This window comes from Camelus ferus, chromosome 5, assembly GCF_009834535.1.
Source record: "Camelus ferus isolate YT-003-E chromosome 5, BCGSAC_Cfer_1.0, whole genome shotgun sequence".
NCBI lineage: Eukaryota > Metazoa > Chordata > Mammalia > Artiodactyla > Camelidae > Camelus > Camelus ferus.
Window position 1 is genome coordinate 4,910,062 of NC_045700.1, and position 15,781 is coordinate 4,925,842.

General features: G+C 48.6%; 1 protein-coding gene across 2 annotated transcripts in view; it reads left to right on the plus strand.

Annotated features, from left to right (window-relative positions):
• The window catches only part of MYO7B (myosin VIIB), an 89,315-nt gene that overhangs the window by 48,861 nt on the left and 24,673 nt on the right, over positions 1 to 15,781 (plus strand). For both annotated transcript variants that reach the window (XM_032479218.1, XM_032479219.1), the window contains exons 15-21: positions 2,449 to 2,612; positions 4,036 to 4,173; positions 5,813 to 5,965; positions 6,515 to 6,613; positions 8,201 to 8,295; positions 14,851 to 14,935; positions 15,433 to 15,651. In XM_032479218.1, the coding sequence (XP_032335109.1) occupies positions 2,449 to 2,612; positions 4,036 to 4,173; positions 5,813 to 5,965; positions 6,515 to 6,613; positions 8,201 to 8,295; positions 14,851 to 14,935; positions 15,433 to 15,651 (953 nt within the window). The remainder of the gene's footprint in view (positions 1 to 2,448; positions 2,613 to 4,035; positions 4,174 to 5,812; positions 5,966 to 6,514; positions 6,614 to 8,200; positions 8,296 to 14,850; positions 14,936 to 15,432; positions 15,652 to 15,781) is intronic.

Consider the following 15,781-nt stretch of genomic DNA (forward strand, 5'->3'; position numbering starts at 1 on the left):
GGAGGGGCCTCTGGCCCTAGCAGAACCTTTCAAGGCCCCAAGCAGGGCTGGTAGAGGGGCCTTGGGGCTCCCAGGCCTTTAGCGTCTCCTCAGTGGGTTAGTTATAGACATACTTTGTTCCTAAACCTCCTCTGGCCAAGCACACACATCTGCTCACACACTGTGCACACGTGGCCTATGGGCACACGTCCGTTTCCAAGATCAGCGCCCTTTAAACTCATTATGAGGAGAATTTATTTTCTTTAAAGTTCTTTTATTGATTGATTGGTTGATTAATTTTTTGGTGGGGGGTGGTAATTAGGCTTATTTATTTATGTAAAATGGAGGTTCCAGGGATTGAACCTCATGCATGCTAAGCGTGGACTCTACCACTGAGCTCTACTCTCCCCCTATTAAATGGTGTTTAGTCTTTTTCTTTCTTCACCCATTCTGGGCTTCCAGGAAGAGCAAAACAGCTAGCACCCCATCTCTGGTTTCACAGGGGAGCTTTGACGTGGCCACTCCCGCACGGACTGGCCGGCGGGGAAGGTGGGCCTCTGGGCAGGAGTGGCTGGGCTTTGCTGTCCAGATTCCAGGCTCCTTGGAGGCGGCCAGGCAGCCAGGTCTTCAGGAATTATGGGGGTGGGGAGCTTTCTTCACTTTCCTTTTCCTCCCCTTCTGTTTTTAGCTCCTTTATGTAAACAAGCAGTTGCCCAAATCAGACTTGCTCAAGGTCTCCCAGAAATGCACACTGAACGGCACTCTGTCCTCTGTGCTGGTGATGCAGGAAAATGAATGTGGGTGAGAGGAGGGCCGTGTCCCTGGGACGCACCCCACCAAGTGTGAGTCCTGGCTTCGCACAGGAAAGAATTCAAGGATGAGCCACAGTTGAGTAAAAGAGATTTATTCAGAGAGATGCACACTCCACAGACAGAGTGCATGCTGTCTCAGAAGGCAAAAGAAAGGTCACGAGGTGAAGGAGTTGGGAGCTCAGTAGAGACACACTCCATAGACAGAGTGTGGGCGTCTCACTCAGAAGGGAGTGCGGCCCCAAGGTTTGCGGGTGGTTAGTTTTTATGGGCTCAGAAACTTCCTATGCTATCAAGTGGGAGAATTATTCCAACTACTTTGAAGAAGGGGCTGGGGTTCCCAGGAATTGGGCCATCACCTACTTTTGACTTTTTATGGTCAGCCTTGGAACTGTCATGGCGCCTGTGGGAGTGTCATTTACCATGTTAATATAATACAATGTGTATAATGAAGCTCAAGGTCACTGGAAGTCAAATCACCCACCATCTTGGGCCTCAAGTCCTGTTGGGAGTTGAATTTTCCACCACTTTGGTGTTAACTGCCGTGTTATTTCTTGAATGGCTGTGCCCTGCCCTCTTCTTTCCTGTCTCACTGCTAGTTGGTTCTTGAGTGTGTTTGGCAGTGACAGCAGTGGCTGGGATGTCAAGGGGCACAGACTCCCTCCTGCCAATGGTCCATCTGGGCCTGTGCCAGGGAGCTGTGGCTGGTGGAGGACCATCCCTGAACCAAGCAGCAGGGCCAGGAGAAGGGCTGCATGGGAGGGAGGGACCCGGAGGAGAGCGCTTCACCCCACGTATGGGCCGGGTGGGCCTCCTGGAATGGATGATGCTTGAACTGGCCTTGAAGCACAAGGTGGAGTTGGCCTGGGTGGTTAGGAGGGAAGAACACCCCAGGAAGAGACACGCTGGTGGCAGAGGAGCATAGAAGGGGTTGAAAGGGGTGACTGGCAATGTGTGGTCTCAGTGTTACTGAGTCCGAGCTGTACCTCTCGCCACACAACAGGCCAATAAATCAAGAGACAAATTGTTGGGGCAGGGAATAGCGACTTCATTTGGAAAGCCAACTCCCTGAGAAGATGGAGGACTTGTGTCCCAAAGAACTGTCTTCCCCTGAGTTAGAATTTAGGCTTCATTTATACTGAATACAGAGGAGGTATGGCTGGTTATTGCAAACTTCTTGGTGTCAGAATCCTCTGTTCTTGCAGCTGTCATGATATTCCTGTAAACCTCCAACAAGACACATGTTCTCTGTTCTGCAACTTTTTATCTCCGTATGAATGGGGAAGTGTTACACCCTTAAAGGTCAGAGCCTTGAGAATGGGCTCTCCTGTATATTTCAGGCTCTAGGCAACATTCTTTTACAAAAGGCGCAGAACCAGCATGACTGAGCCTAGGGAACAGAGCACAGGGTTAGAGCCAAAGGAACAGATCCAATATGGAGTCAGGTTTGTTCTGTTACAGCAGGAATGTCCCTCAGGACGGAGAGGCTGGGCAGGCAGAGGAGGGCCAGGAAGACTGGTGGCAGCTTGGATGGGGGGTTGTGGTGGGGATCGGGGACTGAGGTGGGTGTGGGGAGGGTGGCCTTCCTAGGGCTCCTGCAGGTGTCCTGGTGGGTTGGTGGGAGTGGCTGAGCCAGGCGGGGGGCTTTGCTTCCCTGCAGGCTTCCTGGAGAAGAATCGGGATGTGCTGAGCAGGGACATCCTCGCCCTGGTCTACTCCTCCCAGAACAAGTTCCTGCAGGAGATATTCAGGATAGAGTCCGCCAAGAACAAGCTGGGCCACGGGACCATCGTCCAGGCAAAGGCTGTCAGGCAGCTCTTCAAGGTGGGGCCCTGGGGGTCAGACAGGCAGGGGGCATCCCCCCGGCCTGTGGTCTGGGGTCTGGATTCCTAGTCAGGGTGCAAAGGCAGGGGACTGCACCTGCTTCCCAGGGCATGGGGGTCTCTAAAGGGCTCCACAGCTGTTGGTAATATTATTTGTTTCTGTATTGGGCTCTGTGTCTGTTTGTGGGTGTGTGTGATGTCTGTGGTGTGTGTGGTGTGTGTATCTGTGGTGTGTGTCGTGTGTGTGGGAGGGGTGGCAGCGGCAGCACTGAGGCTGTTGGCCCGGGAGATGGGCAGCAGAGACCCCTGGTCTCCTGAGAGCGCCCTAGGGTATCCTAGCAGGTGGGCTCGGTCCCCCACTGCTTGCCTGGCCTTCATCCCTTAAGAGTGACTTTTCCAGGAAAGCCCTGTGAGTCATCTGATGAGGACCCCACACCCCTGGGCAGAGAGATGGGGCCGGCTCGGTGGCTCAGGGACTGTGCGTGCAGGCTGAGGACCCCCCAGCCTCGCCCCGTGTCACACATTCCACTCCAGCCACACCGAGGTGCCCTTGACCTTTCCCCACCCCCACTGCCACCTCTGCAGGAGCTCCTGGGGCCCCAGGGCCCACAGGTGCAGAGCTGGCCCAGAGGCACCAAGGAGCCGTGAGGCTGTGTGGGGACCACCCAGGGCTGGAACCCGGTGAAGCGGGTCTAGACTCTCCACAGCTGAGGCCAAAAGATGGCCTCGTTCTGTAGGGTCCCCGGAGCATGTCTCTCCCCGAGGTTTCCGGGAACAGGATGACAGCAGAGGGAAACACATGTCATTTTACAAACCAGGACAACAAGAAAATGCTGCCCTTTGTTACTATGAAGAGTCCGAGACAACATCCTCTTCTCAGAGGCATTAAAGCATGAAGACCCGCCCCCAGACGGGTGCAGCTTGGCGGCACATATGTGTGCTCAGGCACGTTTGATTTTGGGAAGGTCTGATCAAGGAGCGTCACCCGAGACCAGTTTTGCACGAACCCACACACTACTCTTGCCCGGGGACTTGGACTTTTTGTTTTCTCTTGTGTCCAGAATTTTGATGCATTTGTTTTAAAACTGTAGGCATTAACTGCGATGCTTACAGTGGACAGTATAAAATGTTCAAAAAAAGCACAGAAAACCTACACAAAACCTGAACGTGCACCCCGCTTGGGGGCCATCCCTCCTAGACAGGAGGCTTGCCCTGTCTTGCTTGCCTCTTGTTCCCCAGGATCTAGCTGGACACCTGCATGCAGTAGGCACTTAGGGAGACTGTGATAGATAGATGAATGAATGAATGATGTAGCCCTGCCCACCTGTGGGACCTTGGGAGAAGCCCTCACTGTGCCGTGGGTCTGCTGTGCCCCAGGCAGAGCCCCCCAGCCCCTCACTTGTGCCTTGTGCTTCTGCCTGCAGTCTGCAGACTCCAGCAAGCGGCCCCCCACCTTGGCAGGCCAGTTCAAGCAGTCCCTAGACAAGCTGATGAAGATCCTGACCAACTGCCAGCCCTACTTCATCCGCTGCATCAAACCCAATGAGTACAAGAAGCCCCTGGTAATGAGGGGAGGCTGGGGGCACGCACTGGGGGGAAAGGGGGTGCCCCTGGATGAGTCTGATGGCATCTGGGGTCCTGTCACTCCCTTCACCAGTGTCTGGGCAGCTTGAGAGCTATCTGCCCCCATTTGACAGATGGGAACACTGAGGTCAGGTGACTGGTCTATGTCAGCAACCGTTAGGGCTTTGGAGCCGCCAGGCCTCAGCTGTCTCAGCCCCTCCATCCACCTGTATTGCCTAGGCCTGTGGCTTCTCTGAGCCTCAGTTTTTTTCTTCTGTCAATTCAGAATTATGCCTGCCTGCAGGGGGCGGCAAGGGGTGCCCATGACTTTTTTTGCCTGTTCAGCAGTCCCTGACCCGTGGGCCTGGGCCTGCCACCTGGAGGCTGCAAATACAGGAGTCCCCAAACCAGGAGATGCCACCTGAAAGAAGCTAAAATGACTCCCCCCAAAAAATCTTTAAAGGGAAAAAAATAATATTACATTAAATGCAGTGCCTTTTTGAAAAGTAGAAAATTATAGGACATTCAGGCTGGCCCAGGAAATCCAAAATGTGTCTTCCTTAAAGGCACATTGCACAGAGCTTAGATAATAACCATGTTCCCAGCCTTCCTCTGCCCACGCCCACAGGTGGGGCCTGAGGACCGTGCTGGGGTTCCGTGGGTGCCCCTGGCTGAGACATCTCCCAGAGATCGTGGCTGCTGTGCGGCTTAGGGTTACCGAAGCTGAGGGGCCAGGCAGGCTCAAGGTTTAAATCCAGCCCCTTAGGAGTATGGCCCCGAGCCTCAGGCACCTCATCTTTATATTGGAACTAAGTACCCCACCAACTCAGGCTGCTGGAAAGATGAAACGAAAAACACCAAGTCCAGAGGAAATACTCGATATATGGGAGCAAACTAGTTGCCCCAAACTAACCCCTGTGTGGCCTGAGACCCCAGCAGAAGTAGCCTTTGTGGCCCTGAGTGTTTCCAAGTGAGTGACTGCCTGCCTGCTGCTGAAGATGCCCCCAGTCCCCAGACACTCCTGGTTGGAGATGGGGGTGCTCTCTAGGGGCCCAGCCATGCAAAGTCTGGGAGCCATGGCTGAGACCCCACGCCCCTGTGCAAAGCATGTGGCCAAATTTCCCTCTGTCGGCCACACCTATCTCTGGGGGATGGAGAGCCTGAGTTGACTAGAGTGTTTTCTGACTCTAAGTAGGAAATGTACTTCTTCCTCTAACTAGAGTGTGGGAGGCTGGATGATGCCGCAGCCGGAAGGGCTGCAGAGGCAGTGGCCATCCCAACGCGGGCAAGGCCGGGAGGAAGCAGTGTTCTTTGGGATTATGATTTGGGGGCATTTAAAACTCTGTTAAAAATGGCATCTGCAAATAACTTTTACATTCATGGGACTTTGCATCTCCTGAGAATGAGGGAAGTATCGAGTTCTCTTGGGTGTCCCAGTTTGTATGTTACCGACTTTTATCTCCTTGGAAACACTTTCAGGACTTTTCAGCCACCGAGCATCTCTGTTCAAAACAGAATTTTACTTAAACCAAGCGTGTTACTTAAACCAGGCCTGGGGACAGCAGAGGGAAGGGCTGATGGCAGGGGGTCGGGAAGGGGGCGGCGCGCGTCACCAGCCCCTCACCTCTGCGCCCGCAGCTCTTCGACAGGGAGCTGTGCGTCCGGCAGCTGCGCTGCTCGGGGATGATGGAGACGGTGCACATGCGCAAGTCGGGCTTCCCCATCCGCTACTCGTTCGAGGACTTCTCGCAGCGGTTCCACGTCCTGCTGCCGAGCGCCCAGCGCCTGGAGGTGTGCGTCCCCGCAGCCCAACCAGGGCCCCGGGGAGGCGGCGTGCCATCCCCTACAGCTGCCTCCGGGCGCCCCCATCCCCCGGTTCCCAGGGGGGCCGCCCTCCGGATGCCCAGGGCCCCTCCCTGGACTCCAAGCTTTGAAATGACCCCTGTTCCTCCTTCCCTTCTCTGCATGAGGCCAGCGGCTGAATAGGTTCCTTCACGGAGCATCGGCAGTTTAAAGCAGACACTCTTTTACGCGGTGGAGTGTCACGGAGATGCGTGGCCAGAGAGCAGGAAGCCCTTGCTCCCCTTCCCAAGACACTCAGCTATCCTGAAGTTTGGGATGCCCAAGTGTCCAAAAGCCACAATGAGGCTCTAGGTCCTGCAGTGTGGTGGCCTCGTGGCCCCTGCCTCCCACTCCTTGATCCAGCGTGGCCTGTGCCTGTGCCCTGGCCTGGCAGCCCCTGAACTGAAACCTGTGAGAAGGGAATCACTGGGACCCCTAGGGGGCCCCTGAGGAGAGACCTTGGCCTCCCGCCGAGCCACTCCCGTTTCTCCTTGGCAGCTTCAAGGCAAGTTTCGCCTGATGGCCCTGCGCATCGCTGAAAGGCAGCTGGGGAAAGACGAAGACTGGAAAGTGGGAAAGACCAAAATTTTCCTGAAGGTGAGACCCTGAACACACACACACACACTGCCTAGTTCCCTGAAGCTCCGGCTCTGCCAAGCAGGGCTTCCCCAGGTCTGACTGCAGCTCTCCTGTCGCTCAGAAGCAGCCCCTCCTTCTCCTCAGCCCTACGATTCCTCCTCCGAGAAGCCCCCGGAATTCCATAGGCTGGGCTGGGCTCTCCGCATGACCCCTGCCTCCCTTCCTTAGAGTGACATTCTATAACCAGGGTGCCCTGAGGGCAGGCGTCTATGGGCAGCAGACCAGCCACACACACGCGCGCGCGCGCACACACACACACACACCCCGAGCACCTGCCCCCATGAGAGCTCTTCCTGCCTCCTACCTCCCTCTCCCTCAACTTACAGGGAGGACCAGGGTCCCTCAGAGGCAGCCTCTGGCCCTGGAGGCTGGCCTTGGGGCCCTCCAGGATTGCAGGATGGGTTAAAGAGCCGCAGGGAGCGAATGTCCCTGTCCTGTAGCCTCACACGCCTTGGGCAGGTCAGCATGGCAGAAGGAGCAGGGAGAGGCGATCAGGGCCAGAGGGATAGCCCGCCCCGGAGCACCACCGCCTCCCCACCACCCCTTCCTGAGACCTCCCCTCTCTCCTCCTTCTCATAGAGCCTGCTACCATCCTTGTCTGTCCGCCCAGCCCCACCTCTCCAAGGGGTCTGTCCATCTGTCCATGCATTAGGCAGGCATGTACTGGGACTCTGGGGTTGACAGAAAGGAAGAAGCAGAGGGGCTTCGGGTACCATTAGGAGGTGAGGCTGGCAGCAGGAAGATGTCTGGGGAGCCCCCAGGGGCTGCCCAGGAAGGGCTGGTATAGACGGTGAAATCAGTGTGGCTGGATGGCCGAGGAGGTGGTGGGGAGGACCCACCCTGCCATTCCTCCCCCTCCCTGTCTGCTCCACGAGGCCAGTCGGTGGTCTCATTCACCTGTGTCCCCAGTGCCCACCCAGGAACACAAAGAGGCCCAGTGCTTGCTTGATGCAAGACTGATGGAGGCTGGAAGGGCCACCAACCCCTGGCCTCTGCTCACCACTCGCCAAATGGCTGTGCCGCCCTCTGTCCCCCAGAGACAGTCCCTTCCTTCGGGGCCCAGGATCCAGGGGGAAGATTGAGGTGGGCCAGGGAAAGTCACTGCTCAGGGATCAAGAGGGCTCACTCTCACACTGTGAAGTCTACAAAAAGGCTGGGGGAAGCATTTTTATAGTGAAACAAGCGTGTGTCTATGTTACAGCCGAAGGCACATGTTACTTGCAATTTGCCAAAAAAAAATACAGCTTCAGGGAACTTGTGGGCCACCCCACCTTGGCTTCTCCTGAATAGACAAGGAATTTCCCAGCTTGAATTAACAAGGAGAAAGAGCTAAAATGGGAAGTTCTTGGATTGGGGCTGGGGGTGTAGCTTCGGTTCTCTGAGTCACATCAGCATCAAACTGCAGCCCCTTCCCCTGCCTGCCTCCCTGGGGGCAGTGTGGGGAGAGACTGAGAGACCCTGACTTCTGGAGACAGAGCCCTGACTGCAGGTGGGGACGCAGGGGTGAGGCCGGGCAGCTGCGTGACAAGAACTCTCCCGTCCCAGGATAACCAGGACACTCTGCTGGAGGTTCAGAGGAGCCAGGCCCTGGACCACGCTGCGGTCAGCATCCAGAGAGCTTTGCGAGGCTACAAATACAGGTGCCAGCCCCCCCACACACCCACCACATCCCCTGGGCAGCCTGTACCCCCCCAAACCAAGGGTACAGGCCTGCCCACGGGTCCTTCTGCTTCCTCTCCTGGGGTAACTGAGGCAGACGATCTCTCAGGACCCCCTGAACAGGGACACTGCAGCCTGTGTTGGCAAGAGAATTCTAATACATTATTTGAATGTTTGAGGCCGGGGGTAGGGGCAGAACCCCCCAGGTAACCAAGAGCCAAGTGAAATGTCAGCAGTGTCTGGACTGTATTTCCTTGCACTTCTTCAGCTGTCTTGGAGAACACGTGGGTTTGGATTTATGAGGAGGTTGGTTTTGGAGGGACGAAAAGAACTACCTCTAACTCAGTTCCATGGTCAGCAAGAAGTTAATTTCTTGAATTTCAGTCCAGGTTCAACAAAGCAGCCATATTATTGCCTCCCTCCCCCTCACCGTGTCCAGAGGGTTCCACATGTCCATGGTGCTGTTCTCTGCACTGTCCCAATCATAAGAAGGCCTGGACAGCCAGAGAGGACAAAAGTGGCAGACCCATGGGACTAGAGGCTGTGGGCACCTGCAGGCAGGGGCATGAGGCAGGGAGGTGTGGCTGGGAAGGCCAGACCACAGTAACGCTGATCTCAGCAGCAAACAACATCAGCCAAGAGGTGATGCACTGGTCAGATGCCCAGAATAGTCAGTTAAGGGTGGGCATCTGCACCACTGATGCATTTTTAATTGCACTTTCTTTTGTGATAATCCTAAACCTGTGGGCAGTTGTAAGAAATAACAGAGTTCCCTATGTACCTTTCACTCAATTTCCCCCAGCAATAACATCTTGAAAAATGTTAGTGTCTTATCATAGCCAGGATATTGACAAGCAAATGGTCAAGACACAGAATGTTTCCATCACCATAAGGGTCCTTCTTGCTGCACTTTTATGCCCACACCTCCCTCCTCCCCACCCCACCTCCATACCTCCCAGCAACTGCTAATCTTTCTCCATTTCTGTGATTTTGTCACTTGAAGAATGTTGTATAAATAGAATTATACAGCATATAGCCTGAGGGCTTGACTTTCTTCAATTGGCATAATTCTTTGAAGACTCATCCGAGTCTTTGCGTGCATCAATACTCTGTTCCTTTTTATTGCTGAGTAATATTCCACTGTATGGATATACCATAGTTTGTTTAACCATTCACCTGTTGAAAAACATCCGAGCTCTTCCTAGAGTTCGGCTGTTACAAATAAAGCTGCTGTGAATACTTGTGTCAGGTTTTTGTATGAACTTTTCATTTCTCTGGGATAAATGCCCCGTGCAGTTGCTGGTTCATATGGTAGTTACGTGTTTTGTGGTTTAAGAAACTGCCACTGTTTTCCAGAGTGGCTATATCATTTTACATTCCCACCAGCAATGCATGAGTTATTCAGTTTCTCTGCATCTTCCCCAGCATTTGGTGTTGTCACTATTTTTTCATTTTAGCCATTCTGTTAAGCGTATAATGATAACTCACTGTGATTTTAATTTACATTTCCCTAAAGGCTAATGAGGTTGAACATTTTTTCATGTGCTTATTTGCCATATATATTGCCTCCTTGGTGAAATGTCTGTGCATGTTGTTTGCTCATGGTGAAATGTCTGTGCATGTTGTTTGCTCATTTTCTAATTAGATTTTTTGTTGAGTTAAAAATTCTTTGTATATACTAGACTAGTAAGTCCTTTGTTGGATATGTGAATTGCAAATACCTTCTCCCAGTCTGTAGCTTGTCTTTTCATACCCTTGAGAAAATCTTTGCAGAGCAAAAGTTTTTAGTTTTGATGAAGTCCAGTTTATCAAATTTCCCTTTTATGGATCATGTTTTGGGTGTCAAGTCAAAGAGCTCTTGGCCAAAAGGCTTTCAACTATGTGTGTTTCTAAAAGTTTTATACTTTTACATTTTATATTTAGGTCCATGATCCATTTTCCTTTTGGTTAATTTTTGTATAGGGTGTGAGAATTAGGTCAAAGTTCTTTAAAAATATTTTTGTTATGGATGTTGCTCCAGCAACCTTCATTGAAAAGTCCATCGTTCCTTCAGTGAATTGATTTTGCACTTTTGTCAGAAGTCAGTTGGGCATATTTGTGTATCTGTTTCTGGGTTCTCTGTTCTGTTCCACTGATCTGTGTGTGTCTCTCTCTGCTAATGTCATGCTGTCTTGTTGACTGTAGTTTATATAGTAAGTTTCAAATCTGTGTAGACTGACTCTTCCTACCTTTTTTTTTTTCAAAATTGTTTGAGCTATTCTTGGTCCTTTGCCTTTCTATATACAGTTTAGAATAATCTTGTCCATGTCTACAAAAGAAGCTTTGATGGATTTTGGTAGGAATCGTGCCACATATCAGTTTGAGGAGAATTGACTTCTCTACTATGTTCCAATCCATGAACTTCATTTATTTAGGTCTTCTTTGATTTCTTTCATCAGTGTTTTGTAGCTTGTAGCATACATGCCATTTGTATGTTTTGTTAGATTTACACCTAGGTATTTTTTTTGAGAGATTGTAAATGGTACTGTATTTTTAAAACATTTTATGTATTTCTTTGTGTATTTTTACATTAATTTTTTACTTTATTTTTCAGTAGAGGTACTGGGGATTGAACCCAGGACCTTGTACATGCTAAGCAGGCCCTCTACTGTGGAGCTATACCCTCCCTGCAGTGGTACTGTATTTTTAATTTTGACATTGATGTGTTTATTGATAGTATTTAAAAACATGATTGATTTGTGTATGTTAACTTTGTATCCTGCAATTTTGCTGAACTCACTTTTTATAGATTTCTTGGAATTTTCTATGTAAACAATCATGTCATCTGCAAGTGGAGACAGTTTTATTTCTTCCTTTCCAATCTCATGTCTTTTATTTCCTTTTCTTGCCTTATTGCACTGGCCAGAACTACCACTATTATAAACGTGGTGAGAGCAGACATCCTGGCTTTGTTCCATATCTTTAGGGAGAGCACTCAGTCTTTAACCATTAGGTAAAACATTAGCTGAAGAGTTATTGTAGATGCTTTTCCTCCAGCTGAGAAATTTTCCTGTATTCCTTGTTTTCTGAGAGTTTTTTAAAATCATGAATGGGTGTTGAAGTAAAAAAATCTTGCAGCAGTTGCTATCAGGTGATTTTTCTTCTTTAGTTTTTTAATATGGTGGATCACATCGATTTATTTTTAATATTTAATTAGTCTTGCATACCTGAAGTATCCTCCACTTGGTCATAGTGTATAATTATTTTTATATATTGCTGAATGCTATTTGCTAACATTTTGTTAAGGATTTTTGTATCTATATTCACGAGATCTGTCATTTTCTTGTTTTGTATTGTCTTTGTCTGGTTTTGGTATCAGAGTAACACTCGCTTCATAAAATGAATTAGAAAGTGTTTCCTCCTCTTCTGTTTTCTGGAAGGTACTGTATAGAACTGATATGAATATTTTAAATGTTTGTTAGAATTCTCCAGCGAAAACATCCAGGCAAGGAGACTTCTTTATGGAGAGTTTTAAAATTACAAATGCCTTAATAGTTGAAGGACAATTCTAATTATTTCATATTGGGTGAGCTGTGATAATTTGTGCTTTTCGAGGAATTGATCCATTTCATCTAAGTTGTCAAATTTCTATAGGTAGTGTTGTTCATAGTATTCCATTATTGTCATTTTGATATCTACAGAATCTTTCATGATAACCCATCATTTCATTCCTGATATTGGCAATTTGTGTCTTTTCTCTTCTTTGTCAGTCTTACTAGAAGTTTGTCAATTTACTGACCTTTTCAAAGAACTAGATTTTTATTTCATTGATTTTCTCTATTGCTTTTTCCTGTTTTCAATTTCATTGATTTCTTCTTTTTATTATTTTCTTTTTTCTACCCACTTTGAGTGTATTTTACTCCTCATTTTCTAGATACTTGAGGTGGGAGCTTAGATGATGGAGCTAAAGCTTTTGCTCTGTTCTGATATAGAGTGCTATAAATCTCCCTCTCAGCCCTGCTTTGGCTGTGTCTCACAATTTTTTGATATGTTGTATTTTCATTTTCACTCAGTTTTAAAAAATATTTCTTCTGAGATGTCCTCTTTGACTCCTGGATTATTTAGAAGTATGTTTTTAGTTTCCAAGTGTTTGAGGATATTTCCTTTATTTTTATGTTATTGATTTCTATTATTTCCAGTTTGATTCCATTGTGGTCAGAGATACTATCCATGAGATAAATTATTTTAAATATGTTGATGTTTCCTTTATGGCCCAGGATATCTTGGTATAGGTTCTAATGGTGCTTGAAAAGGACATTTCTTCTGCTGTTGTTGAGTGTTCTAAAAATGTCAACTAGATCCTGTTGGTTGACAGTGGTGTTGAATTCTATATTCTTACTGATTTCTGTCTAGTTGTTCTATCAAGTTATTGAGAGAAGGGTGTTGAATGTTCCAACTATAATTGTGGATTTTCCTATTTTTCATTTCAGTTCTGTTTTTGTTTCACATATTTTGCAGCTCTGCTGTTTAGGGCATACATATTTAGGATTGCTATGTCTTCCTGATGAATTTACCTTTTTATCATCACATAATGTCCCTCTCAGTCTCTGGTTATTTTCTTTGCTCTGGTATTAATATAGCCACACCTGTATTATTTTGGTTACTATTTATATGATATATATTTTCTGCCCTTTTACTTTCAACCTACTGTTATCACTATATTTTCTGTGAGTTTCCTCATAGACAGTCATGCTTTTTCATCTATTCTGCCAATCTCTGTCTTTTAACTGCTGTGGTTAGGTCTTTTACACTTAATGTAGTTGTGTATGTTAGAGCTTGAGTTTGCCGTTTAATTTTTTGCTTTCTAATTGGTCTGCTTTTCACTTCTCTGTGTTCTTTTTCTTGCCTTCTTATGTGTTACTTAAACATTTTTTTTAGAATTCCCTTTTGGCTGATCTGTGGTGTTTTAGAGTGTATCTCTTTTTATAGCATTTTTGGTGGTTATTCTAAACATTACATTATATATACACAAATTATTACAGTCCATAGTGTTATCATTTTACCACTGCAAGAGAAGTGTAGAGACTTTATGTCGATTTACCCTCTCCCATTTGCAATATAATTTTCTCAGATATTTCCTCTACATACATTTAGATCCACATCAGAAAGTGATACAAATTTTGCTTCAATCACCAAATGTAGTTTAGAAAACTCAAGAGAAGACGAAAGCCTGTTGTGTTGCCCATATTGTTGGTTACTGTTTCTTTCGTGCTGACATTCCGTGGCTTCGTCGTTCATCATTTCCTTTCTGTTTAGAGAACTTCCTTAGCCACCCTTTTTGGGGTAGGTATATTGGCAATTCTCTTAGTGTTCTTCACTTTCCTTCAGCAGAGAATGTCTTGCTCTCCCTTTCATTTATGAAGGCTATTTTCACTAGGTATAGAGTTCTGGGTTGATAGTTCATTTCTTTCAGCCCTTGGAAAATGTGTGCCACCTCTTCCTGGCCATGCTTAGCACGTATGAGGTCCTGGGATCAATCCCCAGTACCTCCTCTAAAAAATAAATAAATAAGTAAACCTGATTACCTTCCCCTGCAAAAAAAAAAAAAAAAAAGAAACAAAAGTTTAAGATATAAGAGCAAAAACTTGAGGCAGTGAAATATTCGACAACAGGAAAATGAGTCAGCCAAATATAAAAAAAAATAAAAAGAGGAAATTTTTAAAAGATAATTTAAAAAAAAAAAGAAAGAAAATGTGTTTTTCCCTGTGATGTAAGTCCTTCTTATGATTTACTATCTCCTAACGACTTTCATATATACCAAAGAGCAGTGTTAACGCTAGTCCTCATGTTGTGTGTTACATCTCTAGTACTTTTTTGTCACTGGAAGTTTATTTACATCTTCCGACCACCTTCATCCATTCTCCCTTCCCCCGCTCCCGGAAAATGGTTTTTTTAATATGATTGAGATCTACTGTTCCAAACCTAAGAAAATGCCCTGAAAAAAATTACTAGAAGTGATAAGAAAACTCAGTTAAGTGTGGGATAAAAGTCACATCTAAGCTCCCCTGGGGGTGTTTCCAGCTCCCAGAGGCCAGGCTTCAGGCTACCTGCTCCACATTCAGCCCACCTCCCTCCCTCTGCTTTGACCTGTCCCCACAGAGGAGTCCTGGTCCTGAGATTTCTGACCTGATTTCTGGCAGACACCCAGGCTTAGTGGCCACAGGAGGGGTGTGTGTGCAATCTAGCAAGGAATACGAAGTTAGAAACAGGTTTTATCACTTCCTGGATCTTCGAGGGGAACGAGGAAAAATTTCCCAGTTACTCCAAAAGCTGGACTGTCCTCATTCACAAATTTTGTTGTTGACAACAGAATTTCAGTTCCTAACATGTCTATCTTTTGGCCCTAGAAGGGCCTTTGGAAAAAAAATATTGTGTATATTCATTTTCCCCAGCGTTTCATCCTCTCTCTTCCCTTCAAATTAGATTTTTTCCCCCAAAGGCTTTATGGTGTCTGAGGTTGTGACACACCTCTGTGCTGCGTGTCGTGTCCCCCCCAGGCAGGAGTTCGTGAGGCAGAGGCGGGCAGCCGTGACCATCCAGGCCGCGTGGAGGGGCTATTACAGCAGGAGGAACTCCAAGCTGGTGAGAAAACTCACCGGGGAGGCCGGACCCGCTAGAGCAGCATGAGTGAACATGCGTGTTAACGTGTGTTGAGGAATTTGAGAGGCGTCAGATCACAGACACCCAGGCAGCGGACCTCAGCATGCTCTTTCTAGCATGGTCCCTGGAATCCTGTCCCCCAGGTGACCTCCAAACCAGTTCCCTGTCACTAGCCACTGGGAGACCACTCTATTATTGATGCCATTTGAAAACACTTCTTCAGCACATAGTTCAGGCCAGGCTCTGTTCTAAGTGCCTTACAGGACGACTCACTCACTAGGCTGGTGCTCACAGGTGCAGAAAATGCCAGCACCTGTGCTTTGCCCAGAAGCGGACGGCTGCGAGGCTAATTTGCGAGGACACCTTGCCACTCGCTGTCTGTCCCCTCAGGAAAGCCTTTCTCTGTGCTCCGTGCCCCCCACCCCTGGCCCCGGCCCCTCTGTGAACGCACGTCCCTCACATCCCTCCTGCCTCCGCAGATCTTCCTGGGTTTTGAGCGCCTGCAGGCCATCGCCCGGAGCCACCTGCTGGCGAAGCAGCACCAGGCGTTGCGGCGGAGGATGGCCCGGCTGCAGGCCCTCTGCAGGGGCTACCTGGTGCGCCAGCAAGTCCAGGCCAAGAGGAGGGCGGTGGTGGTCATCCAGGCGCACGCCAGGGGTGCCGCCGCCCGTCGCCGCTTCCGACAGCAGAAAGCCAATGTAGGTGGTCACGGCCCTCCTGGGTAGGTAGGGGATGGCTGGGCCCAAACGGGGGCAAGGAAGGTGGGCACGAGGAGCGAGCAGCAACAGAGAGCTCTCACCAGATGCTCCTGTCCCTTCCTTGTCCAAA